This window comes from Pseudophryne corroboree, chromosome 5 (genome assembly GCF_028390025.1).
Source record: "Pseudophryne corroboree isolate aPseCor3 chromosome 5, aPseCor3.hap2, whole genome shotgun sequence".
NCBI classification, from domain to species: Eukaryota; Metazoa; Chordata; class Amphibia; order Anura; family Myobatrachidae; genus Pseudophryne; species Pseudophryne corroboree.
This window is the reverse complement of record NC_086448.1, coordinates 649,205,829-649,233,142: the sequence shown is the minus strand read 5'-3', so window position 1 is coordinate 649,233,142 and position 27,314 is coordinate 649,205,829. Positions and strand designations below refer to the sequence as shown.

At 45.2% G+C, this 27,314-nt stretch overlaps 1 protein-coding gene across 1 annotated transcript in view; it reads right to left on the bottom strand.

The window, feature by feature from the left end:
- The window catches only part of LOC134929649 (meprin A subunit beta-like), a 118,662-nt gene that overhangs the window by 76,355 nt on the left and 14,993 nt on the right, over window positions 1-27,314 (bottom strand). Inside the window, exons 4-7 of the mRNA XM_063925229.1 lie at window positions 27,240-27,280; window positions 23,079-23,157; window positions 6,620-6,737; window positions 2,344-2,522 (exon numbers count right to left, since the gene is read on the bottom strand). Of these exons, the coding sequence (XP_063781299.1) occupies window positions 2,344-2,522; window positions 6,620-6,737; window positions 23,079-23,157; window positions 27,240-27,280 (417 nt within the window). The remainder of the gene's footprint in view (window positions 1-2,343; window positions 2,523-6,619; window positions 6,738-23,078; window positions 23,158-27,239; window positions 27,281-27,314) is intronic.

Here is a 27,314-nt window from a genome sequence, read left to right as displayed (position 1 = left end):
GAACCTTAAATGTATGTTCATGTTTGAAATACAGGTTGAGTATCCCTTATCCAAAATGCTTGGGACCAGAGGTATTTTGGATATCGGATTTTTCCGTATTTTGGAATAATTGCATACCATAATGAGATATCATGGTGATGGGACCTAAACATAAGCACAGAATGCATTTATGTTACATATACACTTTATATACACAGCCTGAAGGTAATTTTAGAGTTAGACAATATTTTTTATAACTTTGTGCATTAAACAAAGTGTGTCTACATTCACACAATTCATTTATGTTTCATATACACCTTATACACACAGCCTGAAGGTCATTTAATACAATATTTTTAATAACTTTGTGTATTAAACAAAGTTTGTGTGCATTGAGCCATCAAAAAACAATGGTTACACTATTTCACTCTCACTCAAAAAAGTCCGTATTTCGGAATATTTGGATATGGGATACTCAACCTGTAATTGTCCTGCTAAGCAGTCTGCATATTCTTACAGGAACTATAATGAGAGTTAAGTATAGTGATGCATTTTTTTTGTAAATACCAATGGCAATATTCAGTCCATGGGGCTTATTGAGTTAAAAGTAATTTGAGATCCAAACATCTACTGAAATATGGTGCTCAAATATTGGAGTCATGCATGATTGTGTTGAGTTGCAGGTATTAAGCACAAGCTTTGGTACAGTATGTAATAACTCTACAACCAACTGTACATAAACCATTATGGGGATGATGCACAGTCAGCAGTGGTGGATTTTACCTATGGGCTGCAGGATTGCAGCCCCCCCAGTTAAAATTCACCACCCCTTCAATGTCAGTGAGCTAGACGCAGTCAGTGACTGTACTGGCTTCACTGTGACTAGCAGGGGCATCCAATTGGAATTCCTTCTTGTCAGTCCAAGACACTACAGGCAGTCCCATTGGAAGGTGTTTCCTCCCTCTGGCACAGCCCAATTCAGCTTCTATAGGCTGCAGGTGATGCAGTCCATAGAGTCCGGGTGTTTGCACATGTGCAGTCACACCACGGCATCTGCGCATGCACCGGTCCTGGCATCTCCTAAATCCATTGCTGGGCTGTTCTCTCCTCTCCTGGCAGCGGCACCCCCCCCCCCCTATTAAATGTAAGTAGGTACCGCCACTGACAGTCTGCCATAATTGCTCCAGCATTGTGTGTACGTAAGTGTACACATCACTATGGCTGAGGTCCACATCTGTACGCATGGCTTCATAGCCAGCATGATTATCACTGTGTACTTGCAGCAGTCCCACCCTTGGTGCAGCAAAGAATACAACTGAAAGCACCCGGATTTACATGTACATAAAACTCTGCATAGCCCACAATTCCATCTGCACCCTCTCTCTAAACATGGCCACATTACCACTCCGCAACGTCTCTCTGACACAAGGGGAGATGCAATGAAGTTGTGTGTGACTATGAATCATCAATAGTTGCATATGATAAGCTACGGAACATGCGCAGTGTGAATACGCCTACAAAACTGACTTGTGTTTAACTCCACATCACTCACTGTGAAAGTATTCCTTATTTCAATGCATGCAGTATAACTAATTTAGGGAGATCAAAGATAGACACGAGGAGCAATTCAACTTGGTGTTTGTCTACCTAACTCTGATGACCAGCAATTTGTCAATATCTAGACAACATATGTTAATGCTAATACATTGTAACATACTTTTTAACATACATATAACATACATATTTCACAGTGCAAAGCAAAGGAATTTCAATGTGACAATGTAAAACAAATGTATTTAAATTGCACATGAAAAACTTAAATATTCATCAGATATATTAGTATTCCTAGGCTGTTGTTTTTGTTATTATTATTGTTTTTAGTAGTTTGTGTTCGATGTCTTTCCTGCTTTATGCTTTTTATATTCTTATATGCTAATACTGCAAAGATTTTCATTTTGTCTTGGAATATTTATGGACGCAATACATATGTGTCTTCCATGGACTTAAAGGTTGTTTTTTCACTTTCATTTTTTTAAAGTATATTGTTCTGCCCATTTTATATCAAGCTACAGATACTTACAGTATGCCAGTTCTAACACAAGAATCATATCTACACATACTAATTCATTTTTGTATAACACATGTATGGGATGGGCATTATAAATGCACAACTTTTCATTAAAAATAGATATTTTGGGTTTCAAAAAGCAAAATGTAAATAACTTTCTGAAATGACTTATTGCCTGTAACTTTATTATCCAGTATATGAGATCCAATAACGGCAACCTGCATCTTTCCAGTCTGACTGGGCATATAGTTCCTGTATAAAAGGTGGCTAATAAAATGTACAAGATGATCTCTTACCACTCTGGATCCTGTCCCACATTATAATGACATAATCATCTCGGTCTGAACGGGACTGTTCATGCCAGAACCCCAGTGAATGGAGGAACTCATGCTGAATTGTAGCTATCCGGTCACAGTTGGCACCGAGGGAAAGTTGTTGCTTTCCTCTGCGCAAATTACCAATGTATGACCAACATCTGATGGATTAAACAAAAAATTTAATTTAAAAATGTAAATGGTATAATTCAGAATATGTCAGATTACTATATTACTGCAGTAGTCTGTATAGAAACATAAATTGTTATTCAGAGAAATGTTAAATTATTATTATTATTATTATTACCAGTTATTTATATAGCGCACACATATTCCGCAGCACTTTACAGAGACTATTTGACCATTCACATCAGTCCCTGCCCCAGTGGAGCTTACAGTCTATGGGGGTCATTCCGAGTTGTTCGCTCGTTATTTTTTTCTCGCAACGGAGCGATTAGTCGCTAATGCGCATGCGCAATGTCCGCAGTGCGACTGCGCCAAGTAAATTTGCTATGCAGTTAGGTATTTTACTCACGGCATTACAAGGTTTTTTCTTCGTTCTGGTGATCGTAATGTGATTGACAGGAAGTGGGTGTTTCTGGGCGGAAACTGGCCGTTTTATGGGTGTGTGCTAAAAAATGCTACCGTTTCTGGGAAAAACGCGGGAGTGGCTGGAGAAACGGAGGAGTGTCTGGGCGAACGTTGGGTGTGTTTGTGACGTCAAACCAGGAACGAAACTGACTGAACTGATCGCAGATGCCGAGTAAGTCTGGAGCTACTCAGAAACTGCTAAGAAGTGTCTATTCGCAATTCTGCTAATCTTTTGTTCGCAATTTTGATAAGCTAAGATTCACTCCCAGTAGGCGGCGGCTTAGCGTGTGCAAAGCTGCTAAAAGCAGCTTGCGAGTGAACAACTCGGAATGACCCCCTATATTCCGTACCACATGTACACGAGCACACATTCATACTAGGGTTAATTTGTGTTGGGATCCAATTGACCTACAGTACCAGTATATTTTTGGATTGTGGGAGGAAACCGGAGTAACCGGAGGAAACCCACGCAAGCACAAAGAGAATATACAAACTCTGCACAAGTAGAGCCATGGTGGGAATCAAACCCATGACCTCAGTGCTGTGAGGCAGTAATGCTAACCATTACACCATCCGTACTGCCCCAAATGTATGTCAGTGTTTCATAGTCACAGTACATTTCCATATAAATGATGCACTACTACAGTTTTTAATACCACATTTGCACATTTAAATAAAAAATGTATATAATTTGTTTTAGATGAAACAGTAACTAGCAGCTCTTATATACAGTATGTATCTGTAATATATTTAGTGGTCTATGAGAACTTGACACAATCCCTGCTAAGAATTCTGTGCTCTGGGTGTGAAGTATGCTTGTGCTCCCTACATCCTGTCCAATAAGGAATGGGAAGGAACAAGACAAAAAAGCCTGGGCTTTCTTATGTCACACCTGATTGGACAGCATAGAAGTGATTACAGTTACAAACAAGCCAGTTTGCAGATAAGCTTTGTGGACGCTATTAAGTGAGAAATATCGTCTTGATTCATGGACAAACGCAGGAGCGAAGTTATCATAGTTTTCTGATGTTCAGAAAACTGCTTTTGCACAGGACCTGTACAGCGCATGTTCAGGTCCTGCGTCCTCACATGCAGTGTGGCTGCAGATATCAGGTGAGTGACAGTCTGCAGCCGTTTGGGGGCAAATGGACTCTTTCACAGAGGATCTGCGTCTCCAGATGAAGACTCCCTGGCCCCAGCAGAGCAATTGCAGCAGTCATTCTGAGAAACCTGAAGGTTATTTAGATGATGGTCCCACAGAGTGATCTGATGCTAATGTATGTCCCCAGACACAGCAGCAAATCACAGAAGCAGCAGGAGGCATCTATTACCACAAGACACCTCCTGCTGCATTAACATCATTTCCACAGTAGCTGCATATAAAGATGTAGCTACTGTGCTACTGTGTCAATCCATGAATCTGGCCCAGTGTCTATTGCAGGGGTGGCCAACCCGTGGCTCTCGAGCCGCATGCGTCTCTTTGTGTTAATGTGGCCCCCGGCTCCCTGGCTGCCGCTGCTCACCATTACACACATGAAGCCTCCTCGGACTGACGTTCAGCAGTTCAGAGGAGGCTTCATGTGTATCTCAGCTCATCTCCGCTCCGCTCTGTGCGTGCAAAGTGACTTCATGATGTCACAGCCGCACAGCGATTGAGAGGCGGAGCCGCAAGGAGGACGGATCCCCGGAGCGGGAAGACTGCAGACAGCGGGCGCCCAGAGAAGGGAGAACGATCGACAAGGCATGGTAAGTGAGCGTGTGGTGCTCTGCCCTGCCCTACTATGCGACCAACAAGAGGTGCGGGGGGGGGGGGCTGTTGTGTTGATCTGGAGAGTCACTGTCTAAGAGCCGGTGGGAACAGAGGACAGAGGAGCTGTCTAAGAGCGTGGGGGGGGGAAAGGACAGAGGCGCTGTCTAAGGGGGGGGGGGGGGAGGACAGAGGAACAGTTTAAGAGCGGGGGGAGGACAGAAGCGCTGTCTAAGAGTGGAGGGGGGGAGGTGCTGTCAGAGAGCGGGGGGGGAGAGGAGAGAGGTGCTGTGTGAGAGCTGGGGATGGGGGGGGGAAGAGAGATGTGCTGTCGGAGAGCTGGGGGGGAGAGGAGAGAGGTGCTGTGTGAGAGCTGGGAATGGGGGGAAGAGAGATGTGCTATCTTAGAGCTGGGGGAGAGAAGAGAGAGGTGCTGTCTGAGAGCTGGGGGGGGGGAGGAGAGAGAGGTGCTGTCTGAAGACCTGGGGATGGGGGGAGAGGAGAGAGGTGCTGTCTGAGAGCTGGGGATGGGGGGGAGGAGAGAGGTGCTGTCTGAGAGCTGGGGGGGGGGAGAATAGAGAGGTACTGTGTGAGAGCTGGGGATGGGGGGGAAGAGAGATGTGCTGTCGGAGAGCTGGGGGGGAGAGGAGAAAGGTGCTGTCTGAAAGCTGGGGGGGAGAGGAGGGAGGTGCTGTCTGAGAGCTGGGGATGGGGGGAGGAGAGAGGTGATGTCTGAAAACTGGGGGGAAGGGGAGGAGAGAGGAGTTTTCTGAGAGCTGGGGATGGGGCGTGAGCTTGTGCCAGCTAGACCACACCCATTTTTACTAGGCCACGCCCATTGGTGCGTGTGCATGATACTGGCTCTTCAGCTTTCTTGGAGACAATTCTGGGCTCTTTGACTAGGACTAGTTGGCCACCCCTGATCTAGGGTTATCTGACTCTCAGTATCTGAGGGAATATTTTAATGGGGGCTGCATAGTTTTTAGTGAGGAACAGCCTTTGCTCTTCCCAGCCCTAACTTACTTTGCTCAGAGAAGAAGTTCCTATTCCATCAATTCCGAATTCACATCTTGTGCCCTAGAATGCCAAGACGTGCACTTCAGAGGTGATGTGTGTATCCCCTCATTCTTTTGCCTGCAGCACATGGATATGACGCTGTTCTCCTCTGAGCACAGGACTTCGGAGATATACTGTAGCATAGGTGACTGGAGCTTGAAAAACATTGGTGGCTTGATGGGTCATTTTACTGGGTTCTGCAGTAGTTTCAGTTATGGCTATGCTTGCATGTAAAATGCTTTGCAATCCAGGCATACACTAGAGTTAATTTTATTTTGTGATCACCACACCTGAAGGAATTTCTAGCAACCACAAAGCGCTGAGTAGGGAACAGCTCAGGCACAATTAAAGGAGGTACAGCGTGCTCCACTGGTTACAGAGGCACAATTAATAGGTAGAAATGTGGGATTCGGTTGTCCAGAAATCCGAATCCATCCAAATTTTGTGGATCCGAACTGAAACCCGGTCCAGATCTCCTGAGGAGATCCTACCCGAACCGAGACCCCGTTTGGATCTTTCCGCGGTTTGGAATTCGGTATTTCATGATTTGGGTCCCTCCAGGTTCTGCTCTGAGAGAAGAAGAGCATAACATTCCATAAGAGATAAGAATGCATCAAAACATTTGACAGCTTTACAGTTTGTTCATAGTGAGTATTTTGACCTAAAGGTGTAATAAACTCACACTATTAAACGGGATTGCACATGACCTAATTGCTTTATTGTACATTATTGTGTATAACTGCACAATATTTAACTATTTTATTGCACACACCAGAAATATTGTGATTTATGGCCAATACTGTTTGGTAAATGAATTGTAAAACAATTGATGCTGAATAGTGTCTATAGAAAAAGTTTGCATACCCACTTTCCTTGAACACAGAGATGTAATTTGGTTCTCCCTCCCAAGGTTTGAAGTCAATACATGTTTTGAGTCGGTAGCGTTCAAAGGCTTCTAAGACAAGCGCTTTTGCATTAATTTCTGAAAAAATAATATATTTTTAACCTGTAAGCAGTATACTAGTTATCTCATATTATTTACTGCTGCAACAGCAGCATATTACACAGTATAACACAATTACTAACTTTTGTCCAATGTCACTGACACTGATTGCTGACAAGGTAATGTTTAAGAGAATCTTGTGTTCCACTATCTTTGTATTCTAGATGTCATATATTGGATAGGTTATAATACAGATGTAGATAGCTATAATATATTGGATAGGATATAATACAGATATAGATCGATATAATATATTGGATAGGATAATACAGATTATTGTGACAAGAACACTGGGATAGTGTTTGAGGGCAGGTATATTTGTCCCAGGTTCTTGTCTTACATGTTTTAGAAAATGTTAACTTCTAGGAAAAATGCTTTTTGTTTTGTCTGAACCTTTTCAGTTTGCTGTAAAATCTGGGTAAAGGCTCTGAGAGAGAGATAAGGCGAGTTCTAGACATTGGGCCCAGTTCGGGTCTTTGGCCTCACAGAGGGCTAATCAGGGTTTCAGCTGTGTAAGAGTGTTATAGTGCTTCTAACCTGATTAGTATGGGCAGACTGCCTGGGAAGGCTGCAGGATCTGTGTGTGAGAGACACGTTTTCTGATGCAAGGAAGCTATACAGTATGTACTGAAGAACTCTGTGTTTTGTTTAGTGACAGTTAGGAATATCTTATGTTTAGTTAGTGCCGGACAGGCAAGGTATTTTTATTTTGGGGTTTGTTTTATTTTCTGTTTCAATAAAACTGGCCGGGGTCAGTTGTACCAGAAACTGGACTTGTGTTGTTCCTCAGCTGCTGCGTGCGGCCATATTCCCCAGGAAAAGGCGCCTTGCACCCCTACAGTGTTACAACTTGGTGGAGAATGCGAGCACACCGTTCTGCGCATAAGTGAAAGCAGCAGCTTTGTGAGGCCTGCAGAAAACGGTGGTTTATGCAGATACAGCCCAGTGTGAAGTTACTGAGACTCACCCCTGAGGGTTTGATATATGTCCTGGGTGAAAGCAGCTACAAAGCCGCCTGAAAAATCTGTCGACATGGAGGATCTGCTTAAAGCCTTGCTGCAAGCTACAGCGGCTCAGCAGGAGGCCAACCGACAGCAGCAGGTGGCAATGGAGGAAAATAGGAGACAACAGCAGGTGGCAATGGAGGAAAATTGGAGACTACAGCAGGAGGCCAACAGACAGCAGCAGGTGGCAATGGAGGAAAATAAGAGACAACAGCAGGCAGTTGTTGATGAACTTTACAGGCAACAGCATCAGGATAGAGAGGCCTTAGCAGAAGTGGTGCAGAGACTTGCAGCTCGGGTTGGAGATGTGGCCGTCAGTGCTCCAACCAGCTCTAGTTCTATACGGGCCAGTCACTTCCTGCAGAAAATGACAGAGGCTGATGATGTGGAGGCCTATCTGACCACGTTTGAAAGGACTGCCGAGCGTGAGAACTGGCCGAAAGCACAGTGGGCCAGTCTGCTGGCACCTTTCCTGTCAGGTGAGCCCCAAAAAGCTTACTTTGATTTAAGCCCTGCTGAGGCTCGGGACTATGATAAACTAAAGACTGAGATCCTGACCCGCCTGGGAGTCACGCTGTCAGTACGAGCACAACGGGTGCACCGTTGGCTGTACGCCATGGAGAAGCCTCCGCGCTCCCAGATGCACGACCTTATTCAGCTAACAAAAGAATGGCTACAGCCAGAGACATTAACTGGTCCCCAGATGGTGGAAAGAGTCGTCATGGACCGCTACTTGAGATCTTTGCCCATGGTCCTGCGCAAGTGGGTGAGCCATGGAAACCCGGGTACTGCTGACCAATTAGTGGACATGGTAGAGAGGTATTTGGCAGCAGAGGAACTACTGATGACCACCCAGCAACCCATAGATCCTCGACAGCGCCCTTCAGTAAAGACTGGTAAGACTGTTCCGTGGGAAAACGTTGCTGGGCGGTTAAGAGAACGCAAGGCTGGAGAGACTGTAAACACTGGCCCTGGAAACAGGCCAATGGGGCTAGAACGGTCTATGCTGCCCAAACGGGTTGATAATCGTGTGATTAAATGTTTTAGGTGTGGTATGCCAGGTCATGTTATTGCCAATTGCCCAGTCACGCAAGAACCCATGCAATGTGATGCTGCCTTTGAATGTCGCAGAATGTCTTTCTTTGCTAGGTTAGCCTGTACTGTGGTACCTTCACCTGAGCTGGAAAAACAAATGTGTGATGTGTTCTTAGAGGGTAACCGGGTAGAGGCCTTGCTAGATTCAGGAAGTTTAGTTACCCTCGTGAAAGCTGGGTTAGTGAACCCCTTAAAGGTCCAGCAAATACCTATTGGGGTAACTTGCATACATGGGGATACCCAACATTATGCCACTGCTGAGGTGAATATAGAAACTTGTTGTGGGTCAGCAATAGTTAAAGTGGGACTGGTCCCTACCTTGGTGCATGAGGCCATAATAGGGAGGGATTTTCCTCATTTTTGGAAACTGTGGGAATCACGGTTATCTACAGATGTGAGAAGTAAAAAGCCAGTTGATAATACCGGTGATTTTATGGATGTACGTGGGTCTTCGGAACTTTCTGGCCCTTTGCCTTTTGCTAGTTTGGCTGGGGAAGTGACAGATGGGGAGTCCAGTGAGGACCCTCTTGCTGGGAACAGAGACATAGTAGTTAGAACTGAAAGCGTGCCTGACCTGGAGGTAAAGAAGGATCTGTTTGCGTCTGAACAGTTAAAGGATCCTACCTTAATAAAGGCTAGAGAGAATGTTAAGATTGTTAATGGGGAACCTGTGGTACCAGGTGACAGGGTTACGTATCCCCACATGGCCATCTGTAATGAGCTCTTGTACCACATTGTCAAAAGGGGTGAGGATGTGGTGGAACAGTTGGTAGTTCCCCAGCCTTATCGGAGAACGGTACTAGATTTAGCTCATAGTCACGTTACCGCAGGACATTTAGGGGCAGAAAAAACCACTGAAAGAGTTTTACAAAGGTTCTTTTGGCCAGGGGTTTATAAAGAAGTGTCTGAATATTGTTCTTCCTGTCCTGAATGCCAGTATCATGCCCCTAGACCCCATTTCAGGAGCCCACTAGTTCCCATGCCTATTATAGAGGTCCCGTTTGACAGAATAGCCATGGATCTCGTGGGGCCCTTGTTAAAGTCTGCTCGGGGCCATCAGTATATCCTGGTAATTATGGACTATGCCACTCGATATCCTGAGGCTGTCCCTTTACGCACTATCACAACCAAGGCGATAGCTAGGGAGCTGGTGCAGGTATTTAGTAGAGTGGGAATACCAAAAGAAATTTTGACTGACCAAGGTACTCCATTTATGTCAAGGATCATGAAAGAATTGTGCAAGTTATTTAAGGTCACTCACCTCAGGACGTCCATCTACCATCCCCAAACTGACGGGTTGGTGGAAAGGTTTAATAAAACATTAAAAAGTATGTTAAAAAAGGTTGTTGAGAGAGATGGGAAAAACTGGGATTGTTTGTTGCCCTACTTGTTAATGGCCATCAGAGAAGTTCCTCAGTCCTCTACGGGGTTTTCTCCATTTGATTTGTTGTATGGTAGACACCCCAGAGGGCTGTTGGATATTGCCAAAGAGACGTGGGAAGGACAGCCCACTCCTTATAGAAGCGTTATTGAGCATGTAACACAAATGCAGGATAGGATTGCAGCCGTGGTACCTGTTGTCAGAGAGCACATGGAACAGGCCCAAAGTGCTCAACAGAGGGTCTATAACCGGAGTGCCAAGATACGGGAATTTGCTCCTGGAGATAGAGTTCTTGTTTTGGTACCCACTGTGGAAAGCAAATTCCTAGCTAAATGGCAGGGTCCATTTGAGATTAGGGAAAAAGTGAATGAGGTTAATTACAAAGTATACCAGCCGGGAAAGAGAAAACCCGAACAGATCTACCATGTTAACTTAATCAAACCCTGGAAAGATAGGTTGTCTCTGTCAGCGGAGCCTTGCCCTTCGGTGTCTTCACCCCGGTTGCTTCCCGCAGTGAAGGTGTCAGAGACATTGTCAGCTGATCAGAACAATCAGGTTAAAGAATTTCTCATCCAAAATAGGGAGGTATTTTCAGAGCTGCCTGGCCGAACGACCATAATAAAACATGACATTGTCACAGAACCAGGGGTCAGGGTTCATTTAAAGCCATATAGGATTCCTGAAGCTCAGCGAGAAGCTATTTCTAAAGAAGTTAAAACCATGTTAGAACTTGGAGTCATAGAGGAGTCTAACAGTGAGTGGTCCAGTCCCATAGTGCTCATCCCGAAGCCCGACGGTAGCATACGCTTCTGTAATGACTTTCGTAAGTTAAATGAGGTGTCCAAGTTTGACGCATACCCCATGCCCCGTGTGGATGAGCTTGTAGAAAGGCTGGGAACAGCCAGGTTTCTCACCACATTGGACCTGACCAAAGGTTACTGGCAAATACCTTTATCTGATAGCGCCAAAGAAAAAACAGCCTTTCCGGTTCCGGAGGGGCTGTACCAGTATAAGATGTTACTGTCACGATCCGGGTATCTGGACGCCATTACTTACCCTTCAGATGCCTCCTAAGGCGGGCTCAGCGTTCCAGGACCAGATTCCGCTGTTCCTGAGTTTCCACATGCAGAGTGTCAGAGTGGTGTTTTCATCAGCCGCGGCCTCCGCTGTGCCCGCGTGGTTAAATGTGCATCTATCAGCCTGGCGTCTCCTGTCTCCGGTGGCCGGCGCCGCCATTACTGTTTCCCAGACCACATGGATTACAAACCAAACTTCCCTCCAAGTGTCTGCATGGGCGCAGCCATCTTGGATTCTGTCATCTGATCATTTCCACCAATCTGCTGTTTGTATTGTTGATTTGCATAATTGCCTAGCCAACCCCTTCCTTGCTGCAGGTATAAGTAAGCTGTGCCTGAGCAAGGAAGACGTCAGTGCTTTGGTTGTCAAACCTAGTTCCTGTTTGTCTCTCTTCTATGATTGTCTTCCAGGTTCCAGCTCCTGTCTCAAGACTTCCACCATAGAGACCCACACCAGCATTCCACCTGCGGTGTAGCCTGACTCTCCAATCCATTGTGGATTCATCTGTTTCCAGCTACAACACTACCTGCTTCCAGCCTCAGCTTCCAGCAGAATACAGCTTCCCTTAAAGGGCCGGTGTCCTTTCTACACTTTACCACTCTCCACCGGAATTATTATTTCTCCGCTCTCAAGTTCTACATTTCAGTTCACATTTCATCGCTCCCAAAGTTCATTTATTATTTAACTGGTTCCAGCCAGTATCCACTCCGTGCTAACAACAGTCTGGTTCCAGCCAGTATCCACAGCAGCTGTTTTACCTTCAGCAACCCAGCTCTTCCTGGAACATCAGCTGGTACAATCCTGGGTTATCTCCATTGCTACAGCCGGGCCTGGTAAGGACTTTCCATCTAGAAGATCATAAGAACTATCTCACACTACCAGTGCCCTGTGGCTCCTGCCATGCTGTAGTACTCAGGAACTGTATTTATTCTTTGCTGACTTTTACGTTTTCCTTTATTGCTGCTGTGATGCGGAGTTGTCATAATAAACATCATTGACTTTTATCTAAGTTGTCGTGGTCACGCCTTCGGGCAGTTATTATTCATGTTACTTACATGTCCAGGGGTCTGATACAACCTCCCAGGTTCCGGTACATCTCAGCCCCTACAACTGAGGCTGCCTCCCGTCAGCTCAGGCCCTCAGTTGTGACAGTAAGCACTGACCTAATGAATCCAGCCGGAGACCAGGATCAAGCGGCCAGGCCGATGCAAGAACTGGCAGCCCGACTAGAACATCAGGAGGCTGCACAGGGCCACATCATCCGCTGTCTCCAGGATCTCTCTACTCGGCTGGATGGGATTCAGACCACTCTCCGTGGATCAGGCGCGTCTGGTGCGTCAACCACAGTGACTCCAGCTATAACCCCACCCACCTTACCCATTCCTGCTCCACGTCTTCATCTTCCAACGCCAGCAAAATTTGACGGATCTCCAAGATTCTGCAGGGGATTTCTCAACCAGTGTGAGATTCAGTTTGAGCTACAACCTGGCAATTTCCCCAGTGACCGTACAAAAATTGCCTACATTATTTCTCTTCTCAGTGGCTCAGCCCTCGATTGGGCATCACCGTTATGGGAGAGGTCCGACACCCTGCTATCTTCTTACACTGCATTCGTGTCAACATTCAGGCGCATCTTCGACGAGCCAGGCCGGGTAACTTCAGCTTCGTCTGAGATTCTCCGTTTACGCCAGGGATCACGTACTGTAGGACAATATCTTATACAGTTCCAGATCCTGGCATCCGAACTGGCATGGAACGACGAGGCCCTGTATGCTGCATTCTGGCATGGTTTATCCGAGCGTATTAAAGATGAGTTAGCTACCAGAGACTTACCCTCCAAGTTAGATGAGTTAATCTCACTTTGTACGAAAGTTGACTTACGTTTCAGAGAGAGAGCAACTGAGCGTGGAGGATCATCTGCTCCAAAATCTTCTGCTCCTCCTCCTCGCCAACTGTCACCAACTAAAGATGAACCCATGCAAATTGGCCGTTCCCGTTTAACTCCTGCTGAGCGCCGAAGACGTCTCTCCGAGTTTCTCTGTTTGTACTGTGCAGCTCCGTCTCACACCATTAATGCCTGTCCCAAACGTCCGGGAAACTCCAAATCCTAGCTCGCCAAGGAGAGGGCCGGCTAGGAGTAATGATCTCCTCTCCATCTCCTCAAGATTGTAACCTCCCAGTCTCGCTTCAAGTTGCTCAACGTTATCAGAACGTCATTGCCCTCCTGGATTCCGGAGCAGCTGGGAACTTTATTACCGAAGCCTATGTTAAACGGTGGTCCCTACCCACCGAGAGACTTCCTTCGTCCTTTTCCTTAACTGCTGTGGATGGCAGTAAAATTTTTGATACAGTTATTTCTCTAAGGACTCTACCAGTTCGTCTGAGAGTGGGAGTTCTTCATTCCGAACTTATTTCACTTTTAGTGATTCCAAGAGCCACACATCCTGTGGTCCTGGGCCTTCCATGGCTCCGTCTTCACAATCCTACAATTGATTGGACGACTACGCAAATCCTGGCATGGGGTTCCTCCTGTACTAAGACATGTTTGTTTAAAGTGTTGCCTGTCTGTTCCTCCTCCCCCAGGTCGTCTGATGTTCCACCTCCTCCATATCAAGATTTCACGGATGTGTTCAGTAAAGCTTCTGCTGATATCCTTCCCCCTCATAGAGAATGGGACTGCCCGATTGATCTCGTTCCAGGGAAGGTTCCACCTCGAGGCCGAACTTATCCGTTGTCTCTCCCCGAGACGCATTCTATGGAGGAATACATAAAAGAGAACCTAGCAAAGGGGTTCATTCGACCTTCTTCTTCTCCAGCCGGCGCAGGCTTCTTTTTTGTAAAGAAGAAAGATGGTGGTCTGCGGCCGTGCATCGACTACAGAGGTTTGAACGACATTACCATCAAGAACCGCTATCCTTTACCCCTGATTACTGAGCTCTTTGACAGAGTTAGCGGAGCTACCATCTTTACAAAGCTGGACCTGAGAGGTGCATACAATCTCATCCGGATCCGTGAGGGTGACGAGTGGAAGACCGCATTTAACACCCGTGACGGACATTATGAGTACCTCGTCATGCCCTTCGGATTGAGCAATGCTCCAGCTGTCTTCCAGCATTTCGTCAATGAGATCTTCAGAGACATTCTATACCGTCATGTCGTGGTCTATCTAGATGATATCCTCATTTTTGCCAACAATTTAGAGGAACATCGTTTCTGGGTAAAGGAGGTTCTGTCCCGTCTCCGTGTCAATCATCTCTACTGCAAATTAGAGAAATGCGTCTTTGAAGTCAAGTCCATTCCGTTTCTAGGGTACATTGTGTCCGGTTCCGGACTAGAGATGGATCCTGAGAAACTACAAGCAATCCAGAATTGGCCAGTACCCTTAACCCTCAAAGGGGTCCAGAGGTTCTTAGGGTTCGCCAATTATTACCGAAAGTTTATACGAGACTTTTCCACCATTGTGGCGCCTATTACTGCTTTCACCAAGAAGGGTGCTAACCCGTCCAAGTGGTCTGAAGAAGCCATGCAAGCTTTCCATCTTTTAAAACAGAGGTTCATCTCTGCACCTGTCCTGAAACAGCCTGACGTCGACTCTCCTTTCATCTTAGAGGTGGATGCCTCCTCCGTTGGAGTAGGAGCGGTGTTATCTCAGAGGGCTAAAGATGGTCATTTACATCCTTGCAGTTTCTTCTCACGGAAGTTCTCCCCAGCGGAGCGCAACTATGCCATTGGCGACCAGGAGTTGCTAGCCATCAAGCTCGCTCTAGAGGAGTGGAGATATCTGTTGGAGGGAGCTTCTCATTCAATCACCATCCTTACAGACCACAAGAACCTTCTATATCTAAAAGGCGCACAATGTCTCAACCCTCGTCAGGCCAGATGGGCACTTTTCTTTTCCAGGTTCGACTTTAAACTCCAGTTCTGTCCGGGCTCTCAGAATCGCAAGGCCGATGCCCTTTCCCGCTCATGGGAGCAAGAAAATGAGTCAGAGTCTTCAGACAAGCATCCTATTATAAATCCGTTGGCATTCTCCACGGTAGGGATGGACTCTACGCCCCCATCAGGGAAAAGTTTTGTGAAGCCGACACTAAGGAAGAAGCTCATGCATTGGGCCCATGCTTCCCGTTTTGCCGGACATACAGGTATCCAAAAAACCCTGGAGTTTATCTCTAGGTCCTATTGGTGGCCAACTCTGAAAAAGGACGTTTTGGAGTTTATTGCATCTTGCCCAAAGTGTGCTCAACATAAAGTATCCCGCCAGTCGCCTGCGGGGCAACTGGTTCCACTATCTGTTCCCCGTCGACCATGGACCCATTTGTCGATGGATTTTATTACAGATTTGCCCATGTGCAACAAGTTCAATACCATCTGGGTGGTAGTTGACCGGTTCACCAAGATGGCACACTTCATTCCTCTCACCGGTCTTCCGTCAGCTTCCAAGTTGGCTCAAGTATTCATACAAGAGATCTTCAGACTCCACGGTCTTCCAGAAGAAATTATCTCAGATCGAGGAGTTCAATTCACAGCCAAATTCTGGCGAAGTTTATGTCAAGTCCTCCAAGTCAAGTTAAAGTTTTCCACGGCTTACCATCCTCAGACCAATGGTCAAACTGAGAGGGTGAATCAGGACTTGGAGGCCTTCCTCCGCATCTATGTGTCCTCCTCTCAAGATGACTGGGTTCAATTACTTCCCTGGGCCGAGTTCTGTCATAACAACCAGTATCATTCTTCATCTTCTTCAACACCATTCTTCACCAACTTTGGATTCCACCCTAAAGTCCCTGAGTTCCAACCGCTTCCAGCAACTTCTGTTCCCGCAGTGGATATCACCTTGCATCAGTTTGCCAATATCTGGAAGAGCGTACGATCAGCTCTGCTCAAGGCATCGTTCAGGTACAAGAAGTTTGCGGATAAGAAGCGTCGAGCAGTTCCTGCTCTCAAGGTGGGTGATCGGGTATGGTTATCCACGAAGAATTTGAGGTTAAGAGTTCCCAGTATGAAGTTTGCACCTCGCTACATCGGTCCTTTTAAAATTGATCAAGTCATCAATCCTGTTGCTTACAGACTCCAGTTACCTCCCTTCTTAAAAATACCCAGGACATTCCATGTTTCCCTGTTGAAACCGCTAATCTTGAATCGGTTTCATTCCTCACTTCCACCAACTCCGAAAGTCCAAACTCAACGAGGCGTTGAGTATGAAGTGGCCAAGATCCTGGACTCACGTCACCGTTACGGTCAACTTCAGTATCTCATTGACTGGAAGGGCTATGGTCCTGAAGAACGCTCTTGGACCAATGCCTCTGACGTCCATGCTCCTGCCTTGGTCCGAAATTTCCACGCAAAGTTTCCTTTAAAGCCTAAGAAGTGTCCTGGGGCCACTCCTAAAGGGGGGGGTGCTGTCACGATCCGGGTATCTGGACGCCATTACTTACCCTTCAGATGCCTCCTAAGGCGGGCTCAGCGTTCCAGGACCAGATTCCGCTGTTCCTGAGTTTCCACATGCAGAGTGTCAGAGTGGTGTTTTCATCAGCCGCGGCCTCCGCTGTGCCCGCGTGGTTAAATGTGCATCTATCAGCCTGGCGTCTCCTGTCTCCGGTGGCCGGCGCCGCCATTACTGTTTCCCAGACCACATGGATTACAAACCAAACTTCCCTCCAAGTGTCTGCATGGGCGCAGCCATCTTGGATTCTGTCATCTGATCATTTCCACCAATCTGCTGTTTGTATTGTTGATTTGCATAATTGCCTAGCCAACCCCTTCCTTGCTGCAGGTATAAGTAAGCTGTGCCTGAGCAAGGAAGACGTCAGTGCTTTGGTTGTCAAACCTAGTTCCTGTTTGTCTCTCTTCTATGATTGTCTTCCAGGTTCCAGCTCCTGTCTCAAGACTTCCACCATAGAGACCCACACCAGCATTCCACCTGCGGTGTAGCCTGACTCTCCAATCCATTGTGGATTCATCTGTTTCCAGCTACAACACTACCTGCTTCCAGCCTCAGCTTCCAGCAGAATACAGCTTCCCTTAAAGGGCCGGTGTCCTTTCTACACTTTACCACTCTCCACCGGAATTATTATTTCTCCGCTCTCAAGTTCTACATTTCAGTTCACATTTCATCGCTCCCAAAGTTCATTTATTATTTAACTGGTTCCAGCCAGTATCCACTCCGTGCTAACAACAGTCTGGTTCCAGCCAGTATCCACAGCAGCTGTTTTACCTTCAGCAACCCAGCTCTTCCTGGAACATCAGCTGGTACAATCCTGGGTTATCTCCATTGCTACAGCCGGGCCTGGTAAGGACTTTCCATCTAGAAGATCATAAGAACTATCTCACACTACCAGTGCCCTGTGGCTCCTGCCATGCTGTAGTACTCAGGAACTGTATTTATTCTTTGCTGACTTTTACGTTTTCCTTTATTGCTGCTGTGATGCGGAGTTGTCATAATAAACATCATTGACTTTTATCTAAGTTGTCGTGGTCACGCCTTCGGGCAGTTATTATTCATGTTACTTACATGTCCAGGGGTCTGATACAACCTCCCAGGTTCCGGTACATCTCAGCCCCTACAACTGAGGCTGCCTCCCGTCAGCTCAGGCCCTCAGTTGTGACAGTTACCCTTTGGGTTGCATGGGGCTCCAGCAACCTTTCAACGGGCGATGGATAAAATTTTGAGGCCCCATAGAAAATATGCAGCTGCCTATTTGGATGATGTGGTAATTCACAGTAAAGACTGGGGGTCCCATTTGGTTAAAGTACAAGCAGTACTGGACTCAATCAGAGAGGCAGGGTTAACTGCTAACCCAAAGAAGTGCTGCCTCGCAATGGAGGAGGTCAAATACTTGGGCTTCACCATAGGCAGAGGTCTGATTAGGCCCCAATTGAATAAAGTTGATGCTATTCAAAACTGGCCTCGTCCAGTGAATAAAAAACAGGTAAGGGCTTTTTTGGGAATTACTGGGTACTATAGACGGTTTATTCCCAATTTTGCGACCACAGCGGTGCCGTTGTCAGACCTTACCAAAGGGAAGCAGTCAAATGTGGTGAAATGGAACCCTGATGCAGAAAAGGCGTTCCAAGCGTTTAAAGTGGCTTTGTGTTCACAACCGGTGTTGATAACACCAGATTTTTCAAAAGAATTTGTGGTACAGACAGATGCCTCAGAGGTAGGGATAGGTGCTGTGCTGTCCCAAACCAGAGATAGGGACGAACACCCTATCATTTATTTGAGTAGGAAACTCAATGAGCATGAAAAAAGGTATGCCATTGTGGAAAAGGAGGCTTTGGCCATTAAGTGGGCACTAGATACCTTGAGATATTACCTCTTGGGTAGACAATTCAGACTAGTGACGGATCATGCCCCTTTAAAATGGATGTATGTAAATAGAGGCAAGAATGCTCGGGTAACTAGATGGTTTCTAGCGTTGCAGGATTTTAAGTTTACTGTTGAATATAGACCGGGAACACAATTGGCCAACGCAGATGCATTGTCTCGCATCTTCTGTTTGGGGGCTACAAGTGTTCCGGCCCCTAGGTCGAAACAGGGGAGGGGGATATCTGACAAGAACACTGGGATAGTGTTTGAGGGCAGGTATATTTGTCCCAGGTTCTTGTCTTACATGTTTTAGAAAATGTTAACTTCTAGGAAAAATGCTTTTTGTTTTGTCTGAACCTTTTCAGTTTGCTGTAAAAGCTGGGTAAAGGCTCTGAGAGAGAGATAAGGCGAGTTCTAGACATTGGGCCCAGTTCGGGTCTTTGGCCTCACAGAGGGCTAATCAGGGTTTCAGCTGTGTAAGAGTGTTATAGTGCTTATAACCTGATTAGTATGGGCAGACTGCCTGGGAAGGCTGCAGGATCTGTGTGTGAGACACGTTTTCTGATGCAAGTAAGCTATACAGTATGTACTGAAGAACTCTGTGTTTTGTTTAGTGACAGTTAGGAATATCTTATGTTTAGTTAGTGCCGGACAGGCAAGGTATTTTTATTTTGGGGTTTGTTTTATTTTCTGTTTCAATAAAACTGGCCGGGGTCAGTTGTACCAGAAACTGGACTTGTGTTGTTCCTCAGCTGCTGCGTGCGGCCATATTCCCCAGGAAAAGGCGCCTTGCACCCCTACAGTGTTACATTATATATAAAATCGGATAGGATATAGGGCCTAGAACGCGATCCAACTGCAAAAATTACAGAAAAGATTCGGGTGCATGCGCCCGTCCTGCACATGCGCCCACATTTTCTGCAGGGGGCCGCAGAAAATGCAATCGCCTCTGCCTGTCAATCAGGCAGAGGTGGTCGTGGGGTGGGGGCGGCAACACTCCATTACCTAGGTGTAGACGGAGTGTTGAGGAGGCGGGCAAATGGGGGTGGCGTTGTGAAAAGGGGGCATAGTGTGGGCGTGATCGCGGTGGCTGCATGATGTCTCACGCTGCTGCTGCGATCAGTAATGGGGTGGTGGGCCACCTGTGGGCGCAGCTAAGCTACGCTGGCAGAAGGCAACCTTAATTTCTGTTATCAAGTGGAAATTGCGATGCAATCACAATTTCTGCCTGTTCAAGGGGGGGGGGGGGGGGGTAGGGGAACAGCAGTCAGCATGCTGGGCGGTCTTGCCCTGCGATAGGCGGCCCCCAGCATGTGTTCAGAAGGATTGCAAATTCTGCTAATTATTCTTGTCCTTACTGAATTAGGCCCATAATACAGATATACAGTGATAGATATAATATACTGATAGTGTATTATACAGATATAGCTAGATATTATATAATATATTGGATAGGATATGATGCAGATATACATTAGATATAATATATTGGATAGTGTATTATACATATATATATATATATATATACATACACTGTATATGTATATATATATATATATATATACACACACATATATAGAGATATAGATATTATATAATGCTAGCTGTTCTGCCCGTTCTTCGCACGGGAGTTTCTGATTTTCATGTTTGTAAATTTAAATCAGTGTTAAAAATGTGGTAAATCTATAGAGATGTAAATTTGAGACATCTTAATGTAAGTAATATTAATCCATGGTTATTGGCGTTACCCGATGAGCACCCGTAGCAGACATGGTAAAAAGTGACAGGACCATTTTTGTAGTTTATTAAATTCTATCCACTGGAGGTGCAATCCAAATTTTGATACAATTGTCTGTTTGGGAGTTATCGTTCATCCAACGCAAGCCACGCATCGGTATTGACGTCATTATGTCAACCCCCTGTTCATCCCCTTAGATGAGGTTTTTTAAAATTCTAATTACGCAGTTTTCCTATTTCCCACCTGAAGAATACCTATGTTAAATTTCATAGCTAGTCACTCTTTCAAGCTAGTCACTCTTTTTGAGAATCATAAATGGACAATGTTAATGTTATGGTGCACTGATTTAAGTCCAATTTAAGACCTATACCAGTGGGTTTTTCTTGCTCTTGCTGCGCATCATCCAATTTTGGACTTAAATTGTGAATTACGTTAGAGAGTAGTAAGCTCGCGTATACAACGGTAACATCAACTTGAATGTTTACTGTGCAGTTTTAACTTATGGGGAATCGTTATTTTAAACAATAATAATAACTGTTGTGTTTTAAGCTTACGTTACTTTTCTTCTATTGAGTCAGTGCACAATAAAAGGGTTTTTCTTTCTTTTTCTCTTTCCATATTTATGAACAGTAAGCAATTACTGACCCCTTGGTGCACCACCAGCAGGTAGAACAAAGACGTGTCCTACTGAATATACGAATGTTGGCATTTATCCCTTCTTGTTAATCTACGACCAGTGCGGGAGCTCACCTTATTAGAAAAATATTATATAATATATTAGATAGGGTATAATACAGATCTAGATATTATATAATATATTAGATAGGGTGTAATACAAGGGCTGGGTTCTGGTGACAGGCGGTTGGGAAACTGCCGGTCACCATACAGACTCTGGGATCCCAGCAGTTAGATGGCCGGCGCAGGGCGCAATGAAACCCCTTGCGACTCGGTGGCTCGCTGTGCTCTCCACAGGTTCTATTCCCACTCTATGGGTGTTATGGACACCCATGAGTGGGAACAGTCCCTGCTGGTCGGCATGCCGACTGGCAGGCTATTCATCGTTCGGGGTAACATAACCGCATCCCTAATACAGATACAGATAGATTTGTTATAATATATTGAAGAGGAGTATTCTGACAATCTATGTGTGATGTACTGTAAAGAGAGCCTAACTGGAAAATGTATAAGATTATGGAGAGATTAGTGTTATGGTATAATAATATAAATACGCATATAAAGAATATTTACACAATTTGTAATTTTTAGAAATACCTTTTATATTGTAATCATTTGAGTTAATGCTTTACATGCTGTGGGGCTGGTTTGGAGACAGACTGGTCTCTGTGCACAAACACATATAGCGAGTTGTATACAGCGCCTGCGCAGATGCAGATGTACGCATATTTGCATATCTCCATTCTATTCGTACAGACCTGCATTGGATCTGCCTTTCCGTGAAATTAGGCATTTAGGAGCGGCAACAATGTGAGCGCACAGAACCGCCCTGAGTGCTGGGACTGCCATGGGAGTATCTGAAGCTCTGTGCAATTCTAAGTTGTGTGTATGGGGAGAGAAGCCAATTTCTTGCATGTGTGCAAGTTATAATACTAATGATGACTGTTGCTGACATAATAATGAATGGGTGGCACGGGTATCCCCTGGCACTCGCACAAACCCTGCATTAGTTGGACAGACTCCCACATTAGCATATGGTGATAAATCAGGTTCCCGCAGCTGTCCACAGCTACAGCCTCCTTGCATGTGACTCAGAATCAGCCTCTGAGTGTTTGGCAAGCCATAGCAATAACCTACACTGATGCTGTGCCTCAGAGAAAGCAAAGTGGGGTTCTGTCTCAGTGCAGATCCGTGTTATGCTCCGAGTACTCGGTGGGTGAAAGTGCTGCTTTGTAAATGGCCCCCAATGTCTGTAATTGAGATTGCTCTGCATATACTGTAGTTACTATAATGGAGGCTCTTTCAATTTCTGATATCCCTAACCTTACCCTTTTTTCACAGTACTTTGGGAGTAATTCAGATCTGATCGCTGCTGTGCGTTTTCACACAGCGGGCGATCAGGTCCTAACTGCGCATGTGTACGTACCGCAATGCACACGTGCGTCGGACAACAACAATGGGCATTGCCAGTCAGCTAGGGAATGGTGTGAAATATCTGATTGCACGGGCGTTCGCAAGGTGATTGACAGGAAGAGGCCGTTTGTGGGTGGCAGCTGACCGTTTATTGGGAGTGTCCGGAAAAACGCAGGCGTGCCCAAGCATTTTCAGGGAGAGTGTGTGACGTCAGCTCCAGCCCTGATCAGCCTGATGTGATCGCACTGTAGGAGTAAGTCCTGGGCTGTGCAGAGACTGCACAAAGTGGATTTTTAGTACAGCTTGGCATACACATGCGATCGCACACTTGCATGTTGAATTTAAACTCCCCCTGGAAACAGCGACTATCTTATCGCAGGACAGCAAATTTACCAGCCCAGCAATCAGATCTGAATTACCCCCTTTGTGTGCTACATACCTGCCTGCTGTGCTAGAACTTCCAGATACCCCTGGATTTAGGGGAGTTCTCCCAGGCTCCCGTAAGGCTAGAGAACCCTCTGGGATTCCTACACTTCACCACTGAAATGGAGCCCCAATGATACGATTCTCTATGAACCCAATCATCATCCCAGCAAGACAACAGACAAATCCTAGATGTTTGTAAACCTACCCAAACTGTCCTCTAAGTAGTATGGAACTGGTATTGGCCACCGATACTGATCTCCAATGATTGAGTTCCTGTCCTTCAGCTGCATAAATACAGAAATACAATGTATTACTTGTCTTGCTAAGGTACCACATTCTAATTATTTATTATTTACTGTTTTACCTGCAATTGTTTCATTCAAATTTAATTTAATATAATTTCATGTCATTCTTATGCATAGATAAGGTATAGGCTGCTGTTTTTGTACACAATATGTTACAAAATAAATGATATATAGTTGTAGGTGCAAGATGGATGTGTGGGAGGAGGAGAGGCGTGGGGCATAATCCAGGAGTGCTCTGTGTTGTTTGCGGCTCCTGAAGTTATGGCCACACTTTGTACTTACCTGTCTGATATACAGTAGGTTCTGATTGTTGGCACAAAACCTAAATTCAGCAGGTTTTGGAAAGATAGTGGTGTGTCTTTTCCTGAGTTCCTAATTGGTGGGGATGCTTATCTAAGGGCATGTTCACAAAATTATAGAATGGTATGTATAGTAGCCACCATTATATTTAGCTCAATGCGGAGCATTATTACAGCAAGTCAGTGTTGACCCAAGTGTTATGGGGTAGGTATGAGGGGGTCGGTGGTTACTGATGTATCAATAGGAACATGCATTATTGAACACAGAAATATGTCCTATTCCAAAACATTTGCAGCCACAATGAGCTGCCAGGGAGCCTGTCTGAGGCTTATGAGGAGCCCAATTAGAAAGGATCCTATCGGAGAGATAGAGAAACTTTCAAGAGAGATAAAGGGAAGTAGTTGCACGTAGCAACAAATAAGCATCTACTGTATCTTACACAGGGAGATTTATCAAATCTGGGAGAGAGTTAAAGTTCCAACCAACCTACATCTGTAATTTTGCTTGAAAATTGTCAGAAACTGATTGGTTGATACTTTACCACTCTCCACTCTATCACTCCAAGATATGACAACTCTCCACCTCAATCTTTAAAGATTGCTTACTACAGCATACCTCCCAACATGACCCTCTCCAGGAGGGACAGAATACTCCGCTCCTGGACTTCCCTCTTAATGTATGATTGCCATCACTTGGGCTGAAACACCTTTCTTATTCATTAACCTGTTCAATACAGGTGCAGACAATCATAAATTAAGAAAAAAGTCCAGAACCAGAGCATTTTGTCCCTCCTGGAGGCTGACATGTTGGGAGGTATGATTGCTTACAGGGGAAATTACAAAATGCCCTGTCCATCTGATAAACCAAATAATTAAGGAAACTGACTACTGCTGGGTTATGTGTTTTTTTATTTTTTCACAATAAATATGAGATTATTTTACTTCTAGCTTGCTGTGCTGGTAATCTTGGCAATGCATGAATACTGATCCTCTATGCAACATAGCCACTGCATACCTCCCAACATGACCCTCTCTAGGAGGGACAGAATGCTTTGCTCCTGGACTTCCCTCTTAATTTATGATTGCTATCACCTGTGGTGAAACACCTTTCTTATCCATTAACCTGTTCAACACAGGTGCAGACAATCATACATTAAGAGAGAAGTCCAGAAGCAGAGCATTCTGTTTCTCCTGGAGAGGATCATGTTGGGAGGTATGCCACTGTAAACCCTTTGGCAGACAATTGTGAAAAAATACATATGAGGCAAATTAGGTATCAACTATGTTTCGCAGGAGAAATGATCCGTCTGATTCTATGTTGTGCGGGTTTCATGGCATGAATGCAAAAGTGTTTGTATACAGCACATGTGCAGAAGTGAATTTATTCATTTTTGTGTATCTCTGTTCTGAGTTGAAAAGAACTTGGAAGGATCTGTCTTTCTGTGAAATAGGGTGTTTCGGGTGGGAACTGGGCAGTGACAATGTGATCTCACGCAATACATTTTCTTTTTCTTATATATGGGCTCAATGTTATGTTCAGATCGCTGTATGTGTTAGTTGCGGTGCATACAGTATTGCATACCTCCCAACATGACCCTCTCCATGAGGGACAAATTGCTCTGCTCCTGGACTTTCCGCTTAATGTATGATTGCCGGCACCTGTGTTGAACAGGTTAATGGATAAGAAACGGGTTTCAGCACAGGTACATTAAGAGGGAAGTCCAGGAGCAGAGCATTGTGTCCCCCCTGGAGAGGGTCATGTCGGGAGGTATGGTATTGTGGTGAGAGTATGTGTTAGTTGCGGTGCATACAGTATTGTGGTGAGAGCAGGGTGTCTGGACCATCTAATGAAGCATGGGACAGTGTTTCGAAAAAGTTATTTTGTATGTGAAAACGTTGCCAGGTGCTCTCTGGATAATTATCAAGCGTGTCTCATAGACTGTAGTACCATGCAACACCAGGAGACAGGAAGCCCCCACCAACTAGCAGTATGTTTTAGTGGAAAAGTAGTATCATTGATTAAATTGGGAGGTAACCAGTCCTTTCCAGGTTTAGCAACTTAGTTAACTTAAGTAGGTCACTATTGAGATGGGCAGTTATATAGCAGCAAGGGTCTCTGGGGGTGTGGAAAGGATCATAACAGTGTCAGACCCCTTAGAACAGCTGCCAACCCTAAGGGAACCCTATTTATGGCCAACCTATAGGGAGTTTCAGGATCCTGGGAATCTGACAACTTGTAGGAAAGGGGTCACAAGTATGGTGCCAATTTGGAGAAGTCCAGGTTTTGCAAATGTTAAATTACTTCAATTGTTTGACAAAAATGGCTTGATTAATGGTAGGAGCAATTCAAAATCAAGAGCAAAGCAATTTGCTCCTGGAATAAACCATGTTGCAATGTAAGGGGTGCACTGCAAGCATAGTCATTTTTGGTGCATGTAGCAGAAAAATACGGGTGGTATTCAGTATGCCGGCTGTTGGGATCCTGGCGCTCAGTATACCGGCGCCGGAATTCCTACACCTGGCATACCGACACCTATTCTCCCTCCTGGAGGTCCACGACCCCCCTAGAGGGAGAATAAATAGCGTAGCGTGCCACCTTGCGAGCAGTGTGGCGAGCGCAGCGAGCCTGCAAGGGTTCATTTGCGCTCGCCCAGCTGTCGCTATGCCGGTGGTTGGGATCCCGGCGCTGGTATGCTGCCCGCCGGTATCCTGGCCGCTGGCATACCATACTACACCCGAAAAATACTTGCTAGCATTGTTTTTATACTGACGTTTAGCATTAAGCTAGGACACCCTCTTTCCAACTATAAAGCTGGACATTTTTATCCTTTTTTATTTGCTCTAAGGGACTAATTCAGCATGGATCATTTTTCTGAGAAATTGCAGTTGTCTGCGAGTATGAAGGCGCTGCCCTGACAGGAAGAAAAAAAGCCCTGTGCAATTTTGTGAATGCATCACAGATGCATATGCAATTTTTGGAACATCGAAGATTTTTTGCTGTCTGAGCAAATGTAAGTAGGTCTAAACTGCAACTAATATGCGACTGTGAAGGCCTGGAAGTGGTCTATGCTTCCCCAAACACGCCTGGGCACACCTGCATTTTTTCTGACACACCTAGGAAACGGCATGTTTCCGTCCAGAAACGCCTACTTCCTGTCAGTCAAACAGCAGCTACATTGTGATTACGATCTGTACGCATTTTCTGTCGCTATTGCCCCTGACGTGTGCGCAATGCGAAGCTATGCATGCGCAGTTGTTCGATAATCGCTCAATTTGCAAATTCTTTGAATAGAGATCCATACTGAATTAGTGTGAATCATGCCTGAATGTTGGGATCTGTATTTCAGCAATAGCTGGAAAATCACAAGTTTCCTAAATCTACTCTCAGCAGTCTTTAGTACGAAGAGTGTGACTTGACTAAAGGTCAGTTAATTACATGCACATTATAAAAGACTACTGATTGACTGTAGATACAATTAGTGGCATATTCACATTCCTTTTGTATGGTATTATCAGATAACACCTATACTTGAGTCAGTGACAGTGTTACATATTGATAGGGGTAAGCTGATTCGTGTCTCATGTGCATTGGTGAAGATTATAAACATAGTTAAAAAATGTAAAACAGAGCCACTTGCATAAAATGTCCATATAAAGCACACAACTGTCTGTAACTCCCAGGAGCAATTAGAAATGTACAATAATAGCTATTTATGTATTACAAATCACATCAATAGTTTTAGGTTTTCAGCATGTACTCACTTCAAGCTTGATGTCTCCTTCAAAAAGATCCAGGCCTAATCCTTAAACAATAAGAATCATAGTTTCATAAGTACA